A 16,258-nucleotide genomic window follows, 5' to 3' on the forward strand; every position below is an offset into this window, starting at 1 on the left:
CCTGCCCGCCGAAACCCCACCTTCCGCGGGGCCGTGCCGAGCCGAGCCGGGCTGGGCTGGGCTGAAGCGGGCAGGGCGGTGGCGGCGGCAGCTTCCGTAAGTCCACCCCCCCTCCCCATCCCCATCTTCACCCCTATCCGACCCCCAGCATAGGGGTAGCACCGGGGGGGGGGTCCCCGCCGCCGGGCGGGCAGGGCTCCTCCGCCGCGGGGGCGAACGAGCCCTGCCCGCCCGGCGGCGGGGACCCCCCGGCTGCTTCCCCCGGGCCCAGAGCTGCTCCAGGCTTGCCTATCCCCCCATCCCTTTTTTTATCCGCGGGTTTTTTTGCATTAGATAACGCAGCCGCAGAGACCCGGAGGCTTCCCAGTCAGGGCGTCAAGTAAACTGGGTACCGCAGCGACTCGGGTTGCGATGCCCACCCCAAGCCAACGCCGCATCTCATCGAGGGGATGCGGGAACATAAAGGGGAGCTTGTGGGAAATGAGAATTTTTCTCACCTGGAGGGCTGGGAAGGGCCTGAGAGCTGCTTGCGCAGTGTGGGACCCTATGGGCGGTTGTGGCTCCTTGCCCCGAGCTGAGTATGCGGCAGGATGCGGTGTCTGGGCCCGGCCTGGCTGGTTTTAAGGAAGGGAGCTCCCCCTTCCTTCTATCTCTGGCGAACTAGAGGTCTGCAGAGATTTTTGGCTGGACTTCAGCGATGATGCTGTCCAGGGGGTTTTCAGTATGTGCGAAGACGCACGAGGTATCAGGGACTCTACGGGGACCAGTGTGTCTTTCTGCTCCCACCTGGAAGAGGTCAGAGGTGCCTCCGATACTGGAAAACATCATATTGTGGTTGGATGTTGCCCGGTGTGGAAAACTGCCCTGGGGGCTTGGCTTGTCTCTGCACGCCCTTTCTTCCCCCGTGGAGGACCTGCAAGTGTCCATCAGCATCAGCCTGGGGGGGTGGCAGCAATCGACCCCATTGCTTAAGGCCCCGCGTGGTTCCTGTCTCATCCTGGGGTCTGAAATGTTTTTCCTCGCTCTGCGCTTGCGTGACCTCCGTCTGCCACTGGGCACAACCTTCCCGAGTATTTTGAGCCACAGAGCTAAGAATAACTCGTGCGGTGCCCGTGTCTGAGCTGCACACAGCTCCCCATGGCTGCGGCCATGTCCAGTGCCGGTAGGTAGGGCAGGAGAGGGTGCAGGGAGCCTGGCAGGGGCTGCGGGCAGGGGGAGTTCCCCGGCCCTCAGCAGGCTGCGGCGTGAGTCCTGGGGAGGGGAGGTGGGAGCTGGAGGCTGTGCAGGTGGCTGCATTTGGGATTCTTCCTCCCGCAGCACCCCTGGGCTCTGGGCAGCGGCTCGGACTGGAGGAGCCATCCCACCAGCTCTGCAGGCAACGAGTGCCTCGCTACTGGGAGAGACTGTCAGGGTGCTGGCTGCAGAGCAGGAGTCGGAGGGAGGAGATGATGGAAAAGGGCTGAGTTCCATAGATTTGGGGCCATCATAGAGGAGAGAAGGGCTGGCGTTGCCTTGGAGAAGGATAGTGGGTTTAGAGCATCCCAGGGCAGGCAGAGTGATGGGGAGGAGCAGATTTTCCTCCTGAAAAGCTTCTGGTTAGGGCAGCCCCTTGGGTTAGCAGCTAGGTTTATGCCCTATGCACATGCCAAGAGCTTGCACCTTTTTTGCTGTTGCCTGCCTTCCCTTAGCTATCACAGCACTTCAGGACAAGGAGAGTCGCCTCTCCGGAGCCAGGCTGCACCCTGCTCCCCTGGGACGGGGCACCGGGGAGGCAGCAGGCCAGCACTGGCATCCTAGCCCGCTGCTCTGGGTGGGTTGCTGACTCCTGGGTTATTTACCCAAGAACTGCTCCACTGCCTCGCGCAGAGAAACCCGTGGAGTATTCAGCACCAGCCCCGCCAAGCAGGCGCCTAGATGGCTGGGGAGCGGGGCACGCTAAGCCGTGAACGCCAGTGGGCCCGTGGCGGTGGCACCTGCCCCGGGGCCCTGCTGCAGGTGACCCTGCTTGCACGGGGGTTGGACCAGACGGCCCCAGGGCCCCTCCAGCCTGGCCGGCGCGGTGGGCGCGAGCGCCGGCTCGTGCTGCGGGCGCCTGAGCAGGGCCGAGGGCAGCTGGGCGCAGGGAGGGGAGCTGGGGCTCGCCCCACCGCAGCAGGTGCAGCGAGGCAGGGCTGGGGGCCAGGCGAGCCCCGCAGCAGTGTCATCACCCAGTGTTCGAAGCGCCCGGCCGTGAGCCTGCCGGTTAAACCCCCCGGGAGGGAGGCCTGTGGCAAGGCCTTCGCCAGGGCGAGGGACCGGTGCGGGGGGCGGGGGGGGCTCTGCAGGGCCTGCCCTGCCCCGGTCTCCTGGTGCCGGGTGCCCCGCTGCACCCCGCATCCCTTCCCTGGTGCCTCCCAGCGGGCGGCCCCGCTGGCTGCCGGCGGGGCTTGACGCACCCTGCCTGTGCGTGTGGCGGGAGGGGCCGTCCCGCCTCTTCCTCCCCTCGTCCTCCGCTGGCCCCATAGATAGAGCTGCCTCTGCGCCCCGCTGGGCTCCTCCCTTCCCGGCCTTATTGACTCAGTGCTCAGGCAGCCGGGGCGGCTTTCGAGGGAGAGGGAGAGGGAGAGGCACCCGGGGCTGGGAGAAGCTGCGGGGCGGCCGCTGACGCCTTCCCGGCTGCGACAGGCGAGGAGGAGCCGGGATGAGGGAAGGTCCCGGAAAGCTGCGCCGGGAGGAGAGGCTGTGGGGGCAGAAAGCGCCTGAAATTCCTCCAGTCTCGGCGTTTCCACGCAGCAGGGACGGGACAGGACGGGAGAGCCGCGGCCTGGCTGCCGACCGGCTGCCTCCTCCCAGCTGGCCCTCAAAGCCGCTCTGCTCCTTTGGTGTCCCCTAAAGACAGCAGGGCTGCGATGGCCGGGCTGGAGGCCGTGGCTCGGAACAGGGCTGCTGCCGGGGATGGGATTTGGGGAGGTCCTCCTGGCTTGTGGGCCCACCTGGGAGATGCTCTGTGTGCCGGCCCTGCCTGCTGCCCCGGGGCAATGCTGATGGAGAAGGTCCCTGCTGTGGGGGTGGTGGGGAATTGGGGATCCAGCCTCCGAGCCTGGCACTGGGTGAAATGGCCGACGTCCCCAGGGGAGTGCAGGGGTACCAGGCCCTGCCTCAGCCCGGCCGTGCCTGTTTCATTGCAGGGAGCAGAGCTGAAGGTAGCGCTGCCAGTGCCCAGCCATGATGCCCTTTGGTGGGATGGCTGCCCGTCTGCAGAGGGACCGCCTGAGAGCCGAGGGGGTTGGCCAACACAACAATGCCATCAAGTACCTCAACCAGGACTACGAGACCCTCAAACAGGAGTGCATTGAGAGCGGCACCCTCTTTAGAGACCCCCAGTTCCCAGCCGGCCCCTCTGCCCTCGGATTCAAGGAGCTGGGGCCACACTCCAGCAAGACGCGGGGGGTGGAATGGAAGCGTCCATCGGTAAGTGCTGGGTTTGCTTCTCCTCGGGCTGGGCTGGCGTCCCTGCCTTGCAATGTCTGCACTGGCATGGTTTGCCAAGCTGCAGCCTGGCCCTGGCCTGCTCCTCTCGGTGCTCAAAATCCCTCGAGTGCCTCCTTTCCCAAGGGCCTAGAGCAATGCCCCATGAGTGCTCAGAAAAGCATCATGTCTAGCAGGCCCTGCTTCCTCTGGGCAGCAGACCATGGGCTTTAAAATGGGTGGGCTGTGTCATTGCTTCTAGGTGTCATGGCATGGATATGTCACCCTCGGTGACCGGGGCTTTTGAGGGTGTATATCCCCTGGTGCCACGACTGCAACGGGAATGCCATTAGTCTATCTAGCCGTGTCCTCCCATGGCTACAGCAGAAGATCTTGCCTTGCCTTACCGTGATGGCCTTGGGGTTGCAGTCAAGCAGATTTCCCTGGCAGAGGGCAGGTGGAGTGCATCTCTCAGGGACCGTATACCCTTCCTCCCAAGTCAGAGCTGCAGTGGGTGCCAGACCCCCAGCAGCCCAGGCCCTACCGAGATCCAGCACCAGCATCTGATTTTCTCCTCCTCCTGCAGGAATTAGTGGGTGACCCTCAGTTCGTCGTTGGCGGCGCAACCCGGACAGACATCTGCCAGGGGGCTCTGGGTGAGTGCTCGAGCTCTGTCCCCAGACCTTGGTCCGGAGAGCAGTGGCTGGGGAGGGCTGGCATGGCTGGAGAAGAGGTGTTCGTATAAGTTTGAGGGTGGACCAGGTTCACATCACCTTTCCCCAGGCCTGTGCAGCGCATTTTCATGGCAGCCTCTGCACAACCATCTCTGTACCAAAGGCTCCCTTCCCATTTAGTGCGGTGGAAACTGGAAGGCGGGGGACACCCTGTGCCTCCTGGTGTCTCTAGGTTAAGGCTCCACGAAAATGGGTTGATGTGTGCACAGCTTGTCCATGCTAAGATCAGGGGAGATGTCGGGTGGATCCATGCCTGACACATGCCAACAACAATGCCAGGAGCTGCTCCAAAGAGCTCCCTGCTTTGGCAAATGGTGAGGGATGGCAGCTGGATGACAGTAACAAACTGTCATGACAAAGTGCTTGTGAAGCAACACGGTGTGGCAGAAGGGAACTGAGCGGAGAGCTACGGAGTACAAGTGGTGATTTGTCATTTCTCCAGGGGTGTCTCCCAAGGCAAAGGCACTGAGACAAGGAGAACAGTGTTAATGGGCTGGCTAGGCTGGCAGGGCTGGCGACTGGGATTTCGTGGTCATCGGAAACAGATCTGGGTACCACCAAGAGTGTCATCCTGATCTGGATCAAGTTGAGCACTCGGTTGGGAGTATCATGTACTTTAGCACATATAGCATGCTGGTTTTAGGGCTGACCACATTTAAGGCATCCAGTAATTAGAACAAACTTGAGGTGGTAACTGGAGCACATAACAGCCCAGAGCACTGTGGCGGTGTTCAATTGGTCATTAAAAAGTCTGAAATGCCATTTTGTCAAACCACAGCCCTGTACAGGTTATCCAGGCTCAAGGCTAAGGTGTGACAGGCTTCAAAGGCAAAAGAGAAAGTGGAACCAAGGCAAAGAATTTAAAGTGCAGTGCTGGCCTGGAGCAGCACTTGTGGTTAAGAGCACTTGGAAGGAAAAGTGCGGTGGTGTTGCTCGCAGTTTGAGAAGCCAGGGCAGCAGCATTAAACCTCTTGCTTGATAAAATGTTTTTTTGCATGCAAAGTGTAACTCTGCTGCAGAACTCACGGTCTGACATGTGGAGGGCAGTCATACGAATGAGTCCCAGGAGGGTCTAGATAAGTGGCTGCAGGAGGGGGCTGTTGGTGCTGACTGTATGTGGTGGTCTGGACACAGGCTCCAGGTCAGGGACGATCGTTCCCTGTTGCCTACAGCTAATACTTCTCTCCAAGGCAGGCTGAACAAGCCTGGCTCCCAGATCCTCTCTGGTTTCTCCACGTGCTTTTTGAGCTCGGGAGCCCCAAATGTTTGCAAGGAGAGCACGCTGCAGGCACATCCACCACCTACCCCCCAGCTGGGGAGGTGGTGGGTGCTCACACCGGCTTCCTCTCCTTCCCCAGGCGATTGCTGGCTGCTGGCTGCCATCGGTTCCCTCACGCTCAATGAGGAGCTCCTGCACCGTGTGGTGCCCCATGGGCAGAGCTTCCAGGAGGACTATGCCGGCATCTTCCACTTCCAGGTGGGCTGGGAGCTCCTGGCCCTCCACGGCTGGTGGGCTGGGGGCAGGAGGGAGGGTGGTGGGCTGAGGGCATCTCTCTGGGGTGGGGATGAGCAAGTCATGTGATGCTTTAAGCTCACTCCACTCTTTCCTTACCCCCCAGATCTGGCAGTTCGGTGAGTGGGTGGACGTGGTGGTGGACGACCAGCTGCCCACCAAGGACGGGGAGCTCCTGTTTGTGCACTCGGCAGAGTGCACCGAGTTCTGGAGTGCTCTGCTGGAGAAGGCCTATGCCAAGTGGGTACCCCCACGGCGGGCACGTGGGTGGGTGGGGGACAGGACAGCTCACTGTGCGGAGGGGAGGGGTGTCTCTTCTGTCCCTGGCCCTGCTTGTGCTGGGTGCCTGGGGAACAGCAGTGTGCTACGTCCTTGTCACCTCACGCGTCCCTCTTGCCGGCTGGTGCTCAGGCTGAACGGCTGCTACGAGGCGCTCTCAGGGGGCAGCACCACCGAGGGCTTCGAGGACTTCACCGGCGGCGTGGCAGAGATGTACGATCTCAAGCGGCCGCCGCGCAACATGGGCCACATCATCCGCAAGGCACTGGAGAGGGGGTCCCTGCTGGGCTGCTCCATTGACGTAAGTGGTGCACCAGGATGAGCCAGGGGCTCTGCCCCAGCAAAGGCCAAAGCGAGGCCTCGCAGCCCAAGATTGTGTCAGCAGTCCCCTCACTGGGACACTGGGCGGGAGGTTACTTCTTTCCCCTCTTACCAGAGCATCCTTTACAGAGCCAGCATGGCAGCCCCTGGGCACAGCGAGCGGGGCTGCAGCCCAGCTGCTGGGAACGGGCTCCTTTGGGTGGAGCAGGAATGTCCATCTCAAGCATGGGCTGTTGAACAAGGGTCTGCCTATAGCTCTGGCCATGTCTTACATCAGTATCTGAGAATTATCTGGAGCAGGGTTTTCCATCCGTTCCCTCTCATGAAATCCTTTTCTTGCTTTCTGAAGTTTGGGTGGTTCCCTGATGGATATTCAGGGTCTTCTGGCTGGGAAACTGTCCTTACATTGTCCTCAGCCAGCAGCCTTTGAGCAGAGGGTGCTGGTACCTTCTGCTTCTCTTGGCTGGAGCAGTGCAAAGCAAGGGGAATTCTCCGCGTGGTGGAGGGAAGGGGTCGAGATAGGACTGTATGAATTTAATCATATTCACTTGAGCTTTGCTCATTCTCCTCAGATCACAAGTGCCTTTGATATGGAAGCGGTGACCTTCAGGAAGCTGGTGAAGGGCCACGCCTATTCTGTCACAGCCTTCAGAGATGTAAGTTGGCTATGTGAGACTTTAATAGCAATGAAATAGCCTAGCCAGTGGCATGGGCTCAACCTCCTGTGTCTGGTGGCCGGCAGGTGAACTACCGGGGTCAGCAGGAACAGCTCATCCGCATCAGGAACCCCTGGGGTCAGGTGGAGTGGACCGGAGCCTGGAGCGATGGGTGAGCTGGACAGATGGGACTTCAGTCCCGCTGCTGGCAGGCCAGCAGGCACTGCACACAGAGCAAGCGAGTGCATGGCACTGCCGAGGGGAAGTTTGCAGCATGCAGTGCCCTTCACATCGTCAGGGGGGGCAGTTGAGGGCCAGCTCTGAAGTGCTCTCGATTCACCTTGAGTAGTCCTCATCTAATTGTCTCTCTCCTGCTACTCCAGCTCCTCCGAGTGGAACAACATTGACCCTGGCGACAGGGAAGAGCTGCAGCTGAAGATGGAGGATGGAGAGTTCTGGTGAGTGTCAGAGCAAACTGCTGCTCTTCTTCAGCAGCCAGCCTGGGAAGGAGCAGAGAAGCCGGGGAGAGAACTCACAGTCCTGCTTCACCTGAAACACATGACCTGCGTTTATGAGCTGGCTTTCCAGCACCAGAGAGCCTGCTAGCATTTTCTCATCTGATCTAGTTAATAATTTTCCTCTCTTCAAGGAAATTCAGCCCAACTAAATGCAAAATAAACATCTAGGAAGGGTAAACATCCCTTCTTCCCCAAACCCAGCAGTGGGCTTTAAATGCTCAGGGTAAAGGTCTTGCTGTCACTTAATTCTCCCAAAATGTTGCCTGGGTCCGGAGCTGCTTGCGCTCTCCTCCCTCCCCCACAGTGGTGCCCTGGCCTCAGCCTCTGCCTGCCTCCTGCAGGATGTCTTTCCGGGACTTCATGAGGGAGTTCTCCAGGCTGGAGATCTGCAACCTGACCCCCGATGCCCTCACCAAGGATGAGCTCAGCAGGTGGCACACGCAGGTGTTCGAGGGCACGTGGCGCCGGGGGAGCACTGCTGGGGGCTGCAGGAATCACCCAGGTACCTCTTCCCCCTGCACCTCCACTCCTGGCCGTGCAATTGAGCCAGGTGTCTCATCCACGTGTCCTCTTCCTCCCAGCCACATTCTGGATCAACCCCCAGTTTAAGATCAAGCTGCTGGAAGAGGATGATGACCCTGGGGACGATGAGGTGGCCTGCAGCTTCCTGGTGGCTCTGATGCAGAAGCACCGGCGGCGGGAGCGGCGGGTGGGAGGCGACATGCACACCATCGGCTTTGCTGTCTACGAGGTAAGCCCTGCCCGCCCCGGCGCTGCTTCCTTGGGACCAGCTCAGCCCTGCCAGTCCTGCCTGGCCCTGGCACCCCAGTCCTAAAGGAAACCTTTCCCACCTGCTTTGGGCGGTCTGTGGGTTAATGTCCCCTGCCCCATGCTCCCCGCACTGTAAGGGATGGGGACAGGTACTGGAATGCTGATTTTTTTTTCCCTTTTCTCTCCTCTTTGCAGGTTCCTGAGGAGGTACGTCTTGAGCCACCAGAGCCTACCCCCTCTTGGAGGGGAGAGGAAGAGTGGGCAGGAATGGGTTAATGCACAAGCATGCATGCATGTGCACCCAGTGGCGTGGGAGCTCCCACCATGATGGCAGTGGTTAGGGTGCTAATGGGTGCTGGGCACCTCCGTGCAGGAGATATGGCTACTGCTGGGATGGGCAGGGCAGGGATGTCCTGCCCAACGGGGCTGGCTTTGGTCCCGCCGCTCCCTGTGGGTCCCCGCCGTTGCAGGGCTGTGGTCCACAAGCGCGTTCATTCCCCCAGGCCCAGGGCAGCCAGAACGTGCACTTGAAGAAGGACTTCTTCCTGCGAAACCAGTCGCGGGCACGGTCCGAGACCTTCATCAACCTGCGGGAGGTGAGCAACCAGATCCGGCTGCCCCCTGGCGAGTACATTGTTGTGCCCTCCACCTTCGAGCCGCACAAGGAGGCCGACTTCATCCTGCGGGTCTTCACGGAGAAGCAGTCGGACACAGCGTGAGTCCCTGCCTGGCCAGGGGACACCCTGTGTCTGTGAGCGGTGGGACATTTCCCCACCGCAGGCAGCCTGCTGGCTGGGGATCCCGCTCATCGTTTTGGTTTCCTCCTTTCTGCCCCCAGGGAGCTGGACGAGGAGATCTCGGCAGATCTGGCAGATGAGGTAGGAGCTGACACTTTGGTTCGGTTGGTGCTGAGGCTCTGGGGCGTGGGAGGGGGAACTGCAGGCAGGAGGTGGCTGCCTGTGTTTGGGATGTCACTGTGGCTGGAGAGGGGCTGGCAGCGTCGAGGTGATGGGGATGTGGGAAGTAACAAAGATGAGAAGAAGAAGAGCTGCCCTTCCAGTTTGAGTTTGCTGAGCCTGGGAGGCAGGGCAGAGCCTGGGTTTGACCACTAACCTCTTCTTTCTGGCCTGCGTCACCCCAGGAGGAAATAACTGAGGATGACATAGAGGACGGCTTCAAGAATATGTTCCAGCAGCTGGCAGGGGAGGTGGGTACGGCTGTGCCAAGCTCTGGGGGGCCCTGGCCTGGGGAGGGGATGGGATGGGATGGGACCCCTGGCCGTGAGAGCTCCAGCCCACCCCACGCTCGCTCAGTCCCATCCTGCAGACAAGCCTATCTCCGCTGTGGCCCAAACTCATGCAGGAAATGCAATGGCACCCTGATGGCTTGTGACTAAGGCAGAGATGTTTAGGCAGCAGGGGGGGGAATGTCCACAAGTGGGGTGGAGAGCAGGCAAGGGGTGATGCTAACTCTGCTCCTGCTGCAGGACATGGAAATCAGCGTCTTCGAGCTCCGGACTATTCTGAACAGAGTTGTCGCTAGACGTAAGCGCTGCCCTTCCCGCCCCTTGCTGCCCACAGCCCAGGCCTGCTCAGCAGGTTGGGTTTTGATGCATGTGCTCAACCTCCTCCTTCCTCCTCAGATAAAGATCTGAAGACGGATGGGTTCAGCCTCGACTCCTGCCGCAACATGGTCAACCTGATGGATGTATCCTCTTGGCGCTGCAGGCAGGGGCCAGCTTCCCTGGTGCTCAGCCTGCCAGCAGCAAGACTTCCGTGGGAGCTGGGGCTTGGCTCTTCAGCCATGCCGAGGCTCTTCAACCAGGGGAAGGAAGGAAGGAAGGAAGGAAGGGGTCCTGGTAGCTTCAGGGCCACCTGCCCTACACTCCTGGGCTTTAGCAGCAGTTTTTTTGGAAAGGGCCATCAGTTCCCCTGCTTGCTTTGGGCCCTGGCTCTGCCGCCAGAAGCCCAGCCCAGCCCAGCCCCACTCGTGCCTTCAACCTTCCCCTCCAGGAGGAAGTGCCCTGTGCTTCCCTACCCCACGGGCTCCCCAGCCTGACGTGCCATGATGCCACCCGGCCTTCGAGGTGCTACTGTAAGGGAATGAGGGCTATTGGGCTTCCTTCCCCCCAAACCATCCTGTCCAGCAGTTGAGGGTGAGAGGTATAAAGCGACAGGAGCCATGGCCTGTGTTCCTGCTTGCACAAGGACATGCAGCTGAGGGGTCAGACGAGGGTAGAGGAGCAGCTCCGAGCCCTTCTCCAGCCTGGCCCTGCAGCATCCCCTGTTGCTGCAGGCCAGCCCAGTTTTGCTCCGAGGACACCACAGGGGTGTGCTTCTACAGCAGCAGCACAGCTGCTCCCAGGGAGTTGCATGGCAGCTAGTTTAAGCGTTGCACTTTCCCCGCTGGGTTGCAGGCTCTGATCTTGCTGATGCTGCAGGACAGAGAGGGGAAGCTGGGGGGAAAATCGGGCAGGCCAAGCGTGGCCAGGCTTTTCTTGCCTCAGGTGTCTGGGATCTGATGGCTTTGCCTTTACGCCACGCCCTTTGCTGGCTGCTTTCTCCTTGACCCTCTGCTCCCCAGAAAGATGGCAGTGCCCGCCTCGGGCTGGTGGAGTTCCAGATCCTGTGGAACAAGATCCGGAGCTGGCTGGTGAGGAGGAGCCAGGGGCATGGTGCACTGCACAGGGGTAGCACCCCTCCTGGGGCAGCAGGGTGAGGGGACAGCCAGGCTGGAGGCCACAGGAGAGCCTGCCCTTCATATCCTCCATGATGTTTTTGCAGACGATCTTCCGCCAGCACGACCTGGATAAGTCGGGCACCATGAGCTCCTATGAGATGCGCATGGCTCTAGAGTCAGCCGGTAGGTCTGGAGAAGGATGACGCTGGGCTGGGGACTGGGGAGGGGGCTCCTGCTGTCGGAGCCCTGTCCCAAGTAGCTGGAGAAGAGTGAAACCAACCTACATTGCGTGCTTGGAGCCAACCTGTTGTGGTAGTGAGATGTGGCCCATATCTGTGCTGGGCTCTCTCCATCCCAACTGTGCCAAGCGCTGGAGCCTCAGGGTTAGGGACGCACACCAGGTAGTCCCAGCGTCTGTCCTCTGACCTGCAGGGTCCCATCCTGGTGAAGCAGGGGCCTGGGGTGGATCAGTGAGCTAACTAGTCATATGGCTCCAGGGAGAGCATCCCCTCTTCCTGCTGAGGCTGGACTTGGTGCCCTTGGGTGGGTTGGTGGCTCCTTTGGGTGGGGGCATGGACTTTCATAGTTACATCCTCCTCTCCTGCCTCCCTGGGGTGCTGACTGCTCTCTGCCTTGCAGGTTTCAAGCTGAACAACAAGCTGCATCAGGTGGTGGTGGCCCGCTATGCAGATGCTGACATGGGTGTGGACTTTGACAACTTTGTCTGCTGCCTCGTTAAGCTGGAGGCCATGTTCAGTGAGTGCTGGCCCCACGGCAGGGAGGGCAGGGACAGAGGGACAGGTTGCTCACCTTTGCTTTTGTGCCCCTGCAGGGTTCTTCTACAGCATGGACTCTGAAGGCACTGGCACTGCTGTCATGAACCTCTCCGAGGTGAGAGCTCAGCCCAGTGGTGAGGTGGGCCCAGAGGTGGGGTGGGAGACAAGGGGACAAGGCACTAAGGTGAATGGGGCACCTGGGGTGGGTGGTAGAAAGCCCTCCAGCCCCTTGGGAAGGGAAAAAACCCATAAAACATCAAGACGAGAAAACGGGATTGCTTCAGGCTCCGTGTTTCTTGGAGGGCTGTCAAAGTTGACACGAGGGCATGTCAAAAATGCACCAACCCCTGCTCATCCTTTCTCCCTCTCCTTCCCAGTGGTTGCTGCTGACGATGTGCGGCTAGGAGCCACGACAGATCTGCTGCAGCTGGGACACCCCAGCGGGCCAGGCCCCCTCCAAGTGCCTCCCCTTGGATCTGTGGACACAGGATACTCTTCCCCTCTTGCTCCATCCCACGCTGAGCCACCAGCCCTGCCTCCCAGCAAGCCTCACACCACCCTCTCCGGTGGACCAGGGGTCAAGGCAGGCAGGGGATGCTCTTCTCCTCTTCTGGGCTGGGCTTCTTTCCACTCTGCCCTCGTCTCTCCCCACCCCAGAACAGGTGGAGGGCAAGCAGCATGGGGTACCTGTGCATCCCTGCACCGAGCTTGGCGGGAGTGAAGGAGCAGGCTGGGGGCCGGCTGCAGAGCAGGGAGAGGCAGGAGCTGCAGGGGGAAGGGGGGGACTCGTATCACTTGCTCTAGTGCTGCCCCATCCTCACTGGCATGCGTTGCCTGTCTCTGCGCCCATGCCTGGGAGCATCAGCAGGTACTGCCTTGCTCAGGCAGAGGCAGCGGGTTCCCGGGGAGCCAGAGTGGCCTTCTGGGAGGAGGAAGGGCCATACTCTTCTTGAAGCCCTTGCACTGCACTCATCACCACTAAGCATGACCAAAGCATGGAGCCCACTGGCTCTTTCTGCGTGGCCTTCAACACATCCCTCCCACTTCCATGCCCCTGCCTTTGCCCCACGACTGGGTCAAGCCCTGCAACTTAAGCACTGAATGTTTGGGGGCTCCCCTACCACATGAACACATGCCACCCTGTAGTGCAGCAGAAGCTCCTCTCTTCTGCATGGGCACAACAATGCCACCACCGTCACAGCAGCTTGGCCTCCCCTGCCATCCCTGGGAGCTCCTGGGGCATCCACTGCCCCTGCTTATGGCCCACAGCAGGGCTGGTGGGGGGCCAGCACCCAAGAGACAATGCCTCTCCCAGAGAGGAGGGGGGGGTGGTTTGGGGGGTGTTCTCTTGCACAGTTGGGTTTTTTCCCCCTTTCCCTCACCTTCCCACACTGTAACACCCTCCTCTTCCCTTGGGCTCCTTCGCCCAGTGCGGATGGGCTCCAGTGCCAACATATTTGCACTTCTCTGTGCTCCTCCACTCCCGTCACCTTTCTTCTGGGCTAACAGGGTGGCTCCTGCTTGGTGGTGGGTGACAGCCCGTCCTTTGCCCTGCAGAGGCAGGCAGGCAGGCAGGCAGTTAGCTTCCCCCAGACCCCTGTCGTCGCTGGAGGATGCGCCTGCAGCAATAACCACTGCTGCCCGCCCAGCAGCTCCGCTTCCTCACCCCACTCACTGCGCACTCGGGAATAAACCGAGATCTGTTGGATGTGTGGCCCGGGGAGTGACTTGGGGGTCACATCCTCCCTCCGCTGGCTGTGGCCTGGGCTGGGGGGGTGAGATGCAGAGCCAAGCCCAAGGTACGCTGCTTGCCCAGCCTGGGCCGTGGGTGGAGAAGCACAACCAGGTACATGGGGATAGGGGGGTCCATATCCCTTAGGATTTTATAAAGCTCGCCTCTTCCTTTGCAGCGTGGTCTTAATGCCGACACACAGGGGCAGCACCATGTAAGAGAGGTGTAAGGGAGCACTGCTCTTCAAAGTGAGAGCAAGCAGCATGCTGTTAGCAGGGCTGTTCCGTTATCCTAGGGATTTTTCAAGTGGAGGAAAAGCCAGTGCTTGCTCCCTGGTGCCAGTGGGAGGAGGCGTGTGTTAGTGCCGGCCTGGGATGTGGGGGGCCGGGGCAACTTTATCCCAGCCTGTGCCCCAGGGATGTGGGTGCAGCCATGCTCCTGCTCAGCTCGGGGAGCCCTGGGTCTGGCCACAGTGTCCCAAAGGTCTCCCCAGGGCACCGCCGGGTGCCTCTGCTGCGCAAGCGGCTGGAGCAGTTTAAACTCGCCGCCCCTGCCTTACCACCAGCCCGGCAGTGGCTGAAGGCAGCCGGCGAGGCTGTTTGGCTGGCAGACTTTGCGCTGGGGTGGATTAATGTTAGTCACAGTTTGCTGCCCTGGCCGGCCCCTTGCCAAGGTCTCCTCTGCTGGTGGCAGAGGTGGGGTCTGCTCTTAAAGAAAGGTGTCTTGGGGAGGTTGGGGAGGGGAAAGAGGGTCTGCTTGGATAGGACGGAGTTAACCATGGAGCGGGTGGGAGTGGAGGGCAGCCTGGAGCTCTGGACCCTGGAAAGGGACCACAGGAGGTATGTGACCCTGGGTAGGGGCTGTGGGAGGCCGGTGGTTTTCCCTGCTTCCTTGCAGGCCATGCAGGTTAGAGCTGGAGGTAAAAACCTTCCAGGAAAGCAACAGTGGAAGGCCAGGTGGTGGGGCTTTTCAGTGCGTGGCTCAGAGCAGGACTCGCTGTCAGCCTGTGCCTCCTGCCCCTTGCTGGCAGCCCAGAGGGGCATTGCAGCCCAGCCGGCCCCAGGGGTGCTCGGCATTTGGAAAAGGAGTGTCTTCACACACCTTATCCCCCCCGGCATCTCAATATCCCTCATGTGGGTGCCCTTTGTGCCAGCCCAGCTCTCTGGGACCGCTCTCCCCATGGTGGGGCAGCACCCAGCTCTGGGGCGAGCCAGCCTGGCTCAGAGCACGGAGGGGAGCCGAGGTGCGAGGGCAGCTCCCAGCAGAAGGGAGCATCCCCCCAGCTGCCTCCCCAGGCTGCCCTCTCCTCCGGAGGCTCCCCAGGACTGGATGGAGGTGGGCCACTTGCACTTGGCTCATGGCTACCTGTGAGCTGAGCTGCCCTGTGTGGGGTGGGGGTACGTCAGGGCTTGGCAGCCTGGGGTCCCCTGTGCAACCCCAAAGCCCCTGCGAAACAAGGGCTTGAGGCGCAGGGACGGGACACAGGGAAGCATGCAGAGCTGTCATCGCTGTCCCAGCTGCGGGGCCTCGTTGCGCGCACACAGGCGCAATTGTAGGGCACAGTGACGCCCTGGCTTTGGGATGACAGGTGCCCCCAGCACAGCCTTACCAGAAGCCCCCTCCCTCCCTCCCTCCCTCCCTCCGGGCGCCAGCTGGCAGATCCCTTCCCTCGCTGGCCCCGGCAGCTGGCAGGCCAGTATTGGCGGGGAGTCAGCAGGCGGGGGGTCCGCAGCTGCCAGCTAATGCCACGAAGAGTAGCCTGGCTCTTCCCCCTCCTTGCAAGGGGGACAAGGAGGAGGCCCAGCGGAGTCCTTACGTGCTGGTGTAAGGTGAGGAGCAAGAGTGGCCGGGGGCCAGATGTGGCCAAAACCGCTCTTAGTGTCGGGTTTGTCTTGCCACGGGCACTAGCCAGCGAGAGCCAGCCCGCTCCTGCCTTTCCCACACCCATCCCGCAGGTCTGCGTTGGGTGGGAGTGCACAAGGTGGGCAGGCAGCACCCGTGGGTGCATGGCACCACTGCTCCTGCTCCCCAGTACCACAGCATCCCCTCCTGCACCCCGTGCCCCTGCTTCCCACAGCCTGGAGCCCTGTGCTCACCCCAGGGGTCCCCCCTCTCCCACCAGCTGCTCACGTCCATCCTCCCGGCACAGGAGGGGGGCAGGACCGCAGCCCGGCCCCACCTGGCCCCACCAGCTGCCCCAGCAGCCGGGCTCTGGCCCCGTCTCCCCCTCGGCCACGCTTCCCTCTGCCCCAGGCCCGCAGCCGCAGGAATGTCAGTCCCGTGGGCACAAGGGGCCTTTGTGTGAGCGGAGCCGGCGGGCAGGGGGCCGCGGCCCAGCCCAGCAGCCCGACATGGGGCTGGGGAGAGCTGCAGCCGAGGGCACGTGCGTGGGCAGCAGCTGCTGCCAGCACGGCCTCTCAGCTCCCAGCCAGGCTCGGCGGCATCCCCGCTGCCGCAAGGGCTGGCAGGGAGGAAAGCCCCCTCCCCACGCTCCTTGCCCCTCCGGCACCAGCAGCTGGGTGGCGGGAGCATCCTGCAGCCACTGCCGGCCCGGGGAGCAGTGCCAGCACCAGCACGAAGCTGGCACCTCCTTGGCAAGCCTCGGCACCCGTGCCAAGGGATGCCGTGGGCTCAGCCACCCCACAAGGGGAGCGGGAGGGCTGGGGCCGCGGGGTGGGGGCTGAGAGCACAGGGCAGCAGCTGCTGGATTTGGCCTTTTGCAACAGCTGCCGTCTCAGTGCCAGCAAATGGGGAATGTGCATGGGCCGGGGCTTTCCAGGGCCCGGCCACGGTGTGTTAAACAAATTATTTATAGCACTTGCATCCCTCCCC

General features: G+C 61.4%; 1 protein-coding gene across 2 annotated transcripts; it reads left to right on the forward strand.

Moving 5' to 3' along the window:
- Positions 1–8: 8 nt before the first annotated feature.
- CAPN11 (calpain 11) lies at positions 9–13,402 on the forward strand. 2 transcript variants are annotated; one of them, XM_072856667.1, is made up of 22 exons: positions 9–96; positions 3,168–3,450; positions 4,034–4,103; positions 5,540–5,658; positions 5,801–5,934; positions 6,106–6,274; positions 6,867–6,950; positions 7,037–7,122; positions 7,334–7,408; positions 7,810–7,970; positions 8,050–8,219; positions 8,435–8,446; positions 8,743–8,954; positions 9,078–9,117; positions 9,381–9,446; positions 9,726–9,783; positions 9,882–9,946; positions 10,823–10,891; positions 11,023–11,101; positions 11,558–11,674; positions 11,751–11,809; positions 12,072–13,402. In XM_072856667.1, exons 2-22 carry the CDS (start codon positions 3,205–3,207, stop codon positions 12,096–12,098), a joined length of 2,118 nt encoding a protein of 705 aa, XP_072712768.1. In that variant the 5' UTR covers positions 9–96; positions 3,168–3,204; the 3' UTR covers positions 12,099–13,402. The 2 variants fall into 2 exon arrangements, with proteins under 2 accessions (XP_072712768.1, XP_072712769.1); XM_072856668.1 differs by lacking the exon at positions 9–96 and adding an exon at positions 2,558–2,690.
- The last annotated feature ends 2,856 nt before the right edge of the window (positions 13,403–16,258 follow it).

Source organism: Ciconia boyciana, chromosome 3 (assembly GCF_034638445.1).
Source record: "Ciconia boyciana chromosome 3, ASM3463844v1, whole genome shotgun sequence".
Lineage (NCBI taxonomy): Eukaryota > Metazoa > Chordata > Aves > Ciconiiformes > Ciconiidae > Ciconia > Ciconia boyciana.